Source organism: Marmota marmota, unplaced genomic scaffold (genome assembly GCF_001458135.2).
Source record: "Marmota marmota marmota unplaced genomic scaffold, marMar, whole genome shotgun sequence".
Lineage (NCBI taxonomy): Eukaryota > Metazoa > Chordata > Mammalia > Rodentia > Sciuridae > Marmota > Marmota marmota.
The window spans coordinates 4,459,966-4,466,938 of record NW_026000082.1 but is presented as its reverse complement, the minus strand read 5'-3'; the positions used below and the strand labels follow the sequence as shown (position 1 = coordinate 4,466,938).

The following is a 6,973-nucleotide window of genomic DNA, read 5'->3' as shown; positions in this document are numbered from 1 at the left end:
AAAAAAAAAAAAAAAAAAAAAAAAAAGTGCAACAAAATGAAAAATAAAAGGGCTGGGAATGTGGCTCAAGGGTCAAGTGCCCCTGGGTTCAAAAAAGAAAAATTTAAGGGGCTGGGATTGTGGTCAGTGGTAGAGTACTTGCTTGGCACCTGTGAGGCAATGGGTTCGATCCTCAGTGCCACATAAAAATAAATAAATAAAATAAATTTATTTAAAAAAAGAAAGAAAATTTTAAAAATTCAACAGTTTTAACAAAAAAAGATCCTTTGTAGTACTATTTCACATTCAGCGAATTCAACTTAAAAAATAGGAACATACAAATTGAGAAAATAATATAACCATTAGGATAATAATATTAACTAAGAATTTAAGATTATATGTATACTATGATTTAATTATGTTAAAATATATATGCATATTGGTATAAAAATCAGTGGTAAAATGGAAAAATGTGATTTGGGACATAACTTCTTTGTAAAGTCTATTTGTAGTTTTTTTTCTACTTTTTTTTTTTTAGTTTACAAGAAAACATTTTCTCAACAGGTAAAATAACACTTAAGGAGACCTGTTGACTACAAGAATTCATTACTGTAAAATAAATATATACAAAAAGACATTTGTTTAAAACTGTAGTTTAAAACCAGTTTAAAACTGGTTCCAAACCAATAGCAAAGACAAAAGGTATCTCTTACTAAATGTCTACCACTTAATAAAGTATGTATTGTTCCTTGCTCACAAAGACAGCGGAATTTATTTTGATATTGTTTTAAAGCCCCAAATAATAAATTCTATAAGTGGGAAAGAAGTTTATCATCACAGGTCATCTGTTCTGTTAACCAATTCTATATGGCCATATATACTAATTGTCATGTTAAAGAATTAACATCAAACTCAAAAGCTTCTGCACAGTAAAAGAAATAATCAACAGACTAAAGAGACAACCTACAGAATGGAACGATATATTTGCAAACTATACATCTGACATGGAGTTAATATCTGGAATTTGTAAGGAATTTAAAAAATTCAGTAGCAAACAAATAAACCTGATTTTAAAATGGGAAATAGACCTAAATACTTGTCTCAAAAAATACATTAATGATTAATGTCATTAATCACAAGGAAATGCAAATCAAGACAAAATGAGATATTATCTTATCCCAGTAACAATGGCTATTATCAAAAAAACAAAAGATAATAAGTGCTGGCAAGAATGTGGAGAAAAGGGAACCCTGTACTGCTGGTAGGAATGGAAATTAGTAAAGCCTTTATAGAAAACTGTATGAATGTTTTTCAAAATTTAAAAATAGAACTGTGATTCAGAAATCTTGCTACTGGATATATATCCAAAGGAAATGAAATAAGTTTGTTAAAGAGACATCTGCACTCCCATGTTCACTGCAGCACTATTCACAATGGCCAAGAAACAGAAACAATGTAAGTTGGTCCATCAACTGACAGAAAAGAAAATGTGGTACATATATACACGATAGAATGCTATTTAGCCATAAAAAAAAAAATGAAGTCCTGTTATTGTGTTAAGATGAAACAAAGTGGAAATCATTATGTTAAGTAAAATAAGTTAGGCACTGAAGGACAAGCACCACGTGATCTCATTTATGTGCGATCTAAAAATGTTGATCTCACAGAAGCTGAGAGTAAGAATGACAGCTACCAGAGGCTGGGGAGAAGATTGGGGAGGGATGAACAGGGAGAGATTGATCAAAGGGTACTAAGTTGTAGTTAGATAGGAGTAAGAAACTCTGGTGTGTTATTACATAGTAGAGTGACTAAAGATAATGTTAATGTGCTGTGTACGTCAAAAAGCCAGAAGAGAGGATTTTGATTGTTTTCACCAGAAAGAATGATGAATACTTGAGGAAAGTGATGTCCTGAGAAAGTTTATCCTAACACTGCACAATGTATACATGTACCAAAACATCACTTGGTACCCATAGATACATATAATTTTAATTTTTTATGTATCAGTTAAAAATAAACTTAAGTTAAAAAATCATACTGTAAAATCTCATTTAATTGTTCCCTTTTCTGTGATCAGTGTTAATAAAGCAAGAATTATCAGTTGATAAATGACTATTTTCCCCTATTATTTCAAAATTTAATATTTACAAATGTCTATTTATTATGTGCCAAGTATCAGCCTATAAAGATTTTATTTGTGCAGAGAGTTAGGATTGCATGGCTGAGCCTGCTGTCCTTAGGAAGGCCTGATTACAAAATTGGTCCTCCATTAGCCTTTGAGAATTTGGATTTCAGGATTCTCATTATTCTCAGAAGATAAAAATGGCTCATTGTCCCAAAACTGTTCATATAAATAGTATGGATTATGTTGAAAATCTGTTTTTATTCTGGGGGTCTGGAATTTTGGTACACAATCAGGGAATTGGATATTGGAAAATGAAGTTCTCAATAAAAACGTCTGGCACCATGTCTCTAATGGGGTTCCTTGGTAGACAATATTTCATGCATGTTGTCACAACTTATTGCAGAGGAATTAGGCATACCTTATGCTACTCCACTGACAGAAGACCCTTTGAAGTCTGTACCTGGTTTCCTGCAGACTTCACTACATACTTAGTGGACATAACTTTGTATCTTTTCAGTGCAATAAATCACAGCAACCAGTACAACTGTGCCAAGTCCTCAGAGTCCACCTGGCAAATCACTGAAACTGGGGGGTGAGCTTGGGGACTTCTACTACTATGTATTGTTTCATCAAACTTGTACAACCTCCCTATGATAGGTAGGTATCTTTGTTCTTACTTTGTAGACTTCTTGAAAAACTGAGTATCGTAGAGGTAGGTTAAGTGACCCAGACATACATTGATAAAGTCAGGATGTGAATATTAATTTTTGGCATCCAAGTTTCTTATTTTAACTTCCCTAAGGGAAGGGGAACAAAAACTCACATATTGAAGATTCATAATAAATAGCAGCTTTCAAGTTAGTCTAATAATAGTTTCAAGTTAAAAAATTTTCTGAGCCTTGGCTTCTCCAATCTGTAAAATAAAAAACTATGGCATTACAGAGTGTGGGTATATGTACTGGGAATATACACTATTAAAGAACAATAAACTTTACACAGATTATTTCTCATTGTGAACCACTACCCTATATGTTTTCTCTTTTTAATAGTTAAGACCCTTATGTCAAAATATGGTATTAGACATTCTCAATTTGAAGATCTTTATAGAAGCAGCCTTGAATACCTTTTAGTAAAATCTTTAAAGCAGAGTCGCAGTTTATTATGATGTCTGAACAGCTTTGGGTCGCTGGGTATTTCAGACAGGAAAACCTGAGCAACTTCCAGAGGGCCCTGCAAAATAAGAAATAAAACAGAATAATTTTAACAAAAAAGATGAATTAGCTGAACAAATATGAAAATCAATCATTTGTGGTGAGAAAAAAGTTATAAAGATGAAGAGATTCTATTTAGTGTTTTCAAGGTGTGATTTCAGGCATTTAAATTCTACATAAGAAGTAAAAATCACAGAGACAGAATTTATCCAAATTATTTTAGCACTGAGAATGGTTTCACTTAAGCTTAATGCATGTATGTTTATGCCTTTATTAAAACTCTTCAGAGACAGACTTTGTTTCAGATTTTCCTAATTTCATATCTACATTCTTGCCTACTAACTTTTTAGTTCATTATTCAAAGAAACTGAGTAGGAGCTCAAGGACCATTGTGTTGATTGATGCAGTCAGCCCTGGGTTTTCTTTTTTTAATTTATCCTAAATATACAAGTTCTCAAACTACTATCTCCCAATCCACTGATTATTAGACATAATTTTGCCAAGACAGCTTCCCCCAGCATTCCAAAGATATTCCCGACACTATAAGTTAAATAAGATGATCCTTTGTGAATAAGTTAGATAATTTGGTGGTAAAGCCTCAAAATCATGAATATTTTGGGGGGATATAAGCCTTGCAGTGTTTATTTCCATTTCAGAACAGTATTTTTGGCTTTATTCCTTTAATACAAAAAGTAGTTAAGATATAAGCTTTTCTGGATTTTTCTATTCCTTAAGACTGGGCAATGATTAAAATCATTACTAGCAAGAGAATCTGAGAAAACCAACTACAAGGAAGATGGGGGCGGCTTCTAAAAGACATATGACAAAATAACCATCATATCTTGTATTCATGTATTATTAAAATTATACATTATTTTTATATAAAATTATACAAAGTGATTCCATATCATTTATTTAATGCCCAGAACCCACTATCAAGGAGATCTGGAGAAGATGATATCAGCAAGAATCTAAGATGGTAAAGGTATCATGTACATATGTATATGGTTCTGAAAATGAGTCCTCCTTTTTAGATAACATTCTTTTAGTACAAGCTTTTTGAAGAAAGGTATTTTAAGTGACTCAGTTCTTTCTTAAAAGAGTTTGTAAGAATGGAAAAATAATAAGGTAGAGAAGGCAGGTGTGAAAACAACAACTGAGATTACAACTTGTGCTTCACTTTGTCTTCATTTATATTTCAATGTCTTTTGTAATCATTTTCAACACATTCTTTCCAGTTGATTTAGCATATATTAATGATTTTGTAAAATAATGAAATTAATCTAAGTCTTATAACTAAAATCACATAGCAGTAGCAAAAGCACTAACCTGATTCACTGTTGTGCCAACAGATCCCTGGAGTACCATCTGAAGCATCTTGGGGTCTGCTGGATCCTGATGTGTTGCAAATGCCAACTCCTGTGTCTTTTTCTGCATGTCTTCTATAGCAACTTCAATTGGTGTTAAGATGATCTGAGTAAAACAGCAACTGTTAGATCATTGTACTGATCATAAACTATTTAATGAGCTTCGTATAACCAATTAAAATTAGAAAAAAAGTGGACCAATTATAAACTTTCATGTAATAGTGAAGTTCCAAACTTAAAAACAAAAAAAAACCTTTTAAAGCATAAACTGTGGATGAATTAATTACTTAATTAAAAAGGCAAAAATGAAAGACTGAAAAACGGGTGAAGTTCTAGTGTGTTACTATTATGTGAAGGACGGTACTTATCTTCTGTTGCATCCACATTGTTATATGACATGACTAGACAATATTTCACTCATTATTTTATTATTTTCCCCATTTACGGACTTACCTCTTCTTTGTGTGTAACATTGACTCTTGTTTTAATATAAGGGAAAGCATGAGAAGTAGTTAAAATGGTCTTTCGTTTGAATTGTTCGTGAAGTTCTCCATGGGCTCGACCATCTAAAGTGAAGGGTGTACAGTACATAAAACGGCGAAGATTATAATTTTTGTCAAAATATGTGATTCTGTCCTTCATCTCATATGTGTCAAAGTATGGCTCCACGTAGGTAATTTGAATGTATGCCTAGAAAAGGAAAAAGTCCTTCATTACCTCACTGTTAAATCATTTAGAATCTCAAGCAAAATTGCATAGTTTTTTTGCAAAAGCTAAAAGTGCATATGTAGGCTTCAAAGATAAGCCTATGTGTCATTGTAGTCTAATCAATCATACCTTGTTAGGATCTAATTTACACTTGTCTACAGGATTAGAGTCCTTGATTACTTCAACCACATCTTCTCCAAATCTTTCTCCATAAAATCCCTAAAATAAAAAAAGGGAAACCTGAGCAAAATCAGGGGATTTAGTAAGTTAATTATTACAAATAATTACTTATTTGAATATTTACTTAATATTCCCATCCATGCACTTTAACACAAATAAGAGAAAAATAACAACTTTATCCAATAAAAATACAGGATTCCACAAGGGGTTCTTGTGGAAACAAAAATGGAATGGAGTGAAAGGAGGACAAAAGAAACTCATTACCTTTGATGTACAGGATTTTACTTTTAGAGAGCTTGTTGTGGCATGATTTCTTACATACTATGGTTTAATTAATAAGCATTTACTTTTATGAATGATTTAAAGTAGCATTCCATAATTTTCAAATAAAAATATTGACCTGTTGAAGTTTTTACAGATTTAGATTTTGAAAAAGCAATCCTGGGCCAAGAAAAGTGACTTTTTCCCCATGATGGAAGCAGCATGGGCAATGGGTGGAGCTATTCAGAAGGGAAAACTAAATCTGAGTGGGCAAAGACACTCCCACCCCTTCCCCCAAAGACAATTTTTTGATTAAGCTTGGAAATCAATATGTTTCAAGACTGACCTAGCTCTTGAAAAATAAAGTGTCACAGATTGAGCCAGTTTTATGAAAGTTGAGCCCAGCAAAATCACCAGTAAGAACTTAACATTCAAGAATTAATATCAGGGCTGGGGATGTAGCGCATCAGTAGAATGCTTGCCTATCATGAGTTAGGCTCTAGGTTCAATCGCCAGAAATGGGGTTGGGGAGAAAGACGCAGGGGGTGCATCATCAGCTGAGAATAAAATCAATCCTAAAGTTCTTCTTCTCAAACTGCCCGTGAGTACAGACCACCTGGAGATCTGTTAAAATGCCAATTCTGATTCAGAAAGCCTGCGGCGGGGTCTGAGATTCTATAGTTCAGATAATGTCACAGGTGATACTAAGCTTCTTATCTATGGGCCACATTTTGAGTAATAAGACTACAGAAAGGTGGGAAAGAATAATTTTAACAAAAAAGATTGATTAGCTGAACAAATATGAAAATCAATCATTTGTGGTGAGAAAAAAGTTATAAAGATGAAGAGATTCTATTTAGTGTTTTCAAGGTGTGATTTCAGGCATTTAAATTCTAAAGATGTGCCACTGAAAACAGGTTAAGCCAGAGATAATGCACTTGGGTCAGAAATTTCCTGGGGTTCTGCTTTTAGTTCCATTATCGGATGCTACTTAACTTCTTGTCTTTTTCCACAAAATGTGGATAATGCATACATTTCTCCACAGGGCACAGCAATTCCAAAGGATATAGGGTTTCTAAAATATGTGTGAAAATGGAGCTTCAAAAAAAAAAGTTAATAATATTGTTTTACTGTTGCCATAA

The 6,973-nt window shown here is 32.9% G+C and overlaps 1 protein-coding gene across 1 annotated transcript in view; it reads right to left on the bottom strand.

The window, feature by feature from the left end:
* Dock7 (dedicator of cytokinesis 7) overlaps nt 1-6,973 on the bottom strand; it is a 181,412-nt gene that overhangs the window by 13,024 nt on the left and 161,415 nt on the right. The window contains exons 42-45 of the mRNA XM_048816301.1: nt 5,520-5,609; nt 5,136-5,372; nt 4,645-4,788; nt 3,228-3,334 (exon numbers count right to left, since the gene is read on the bottom strand). Coding sequence (XP_048672258.1) covers nt 3,228-3,334; nt 4,645-4,788; nt 5,136-5,372; nt 5,520-5,609 — 578 coding nt within the window. The remainder of the gene's footprint in view (nt 1-3,227; nt 3,335-4,644; nt 4,789-5,135; nt 5,373-5,519; nt 5,610-6,973) is intronic.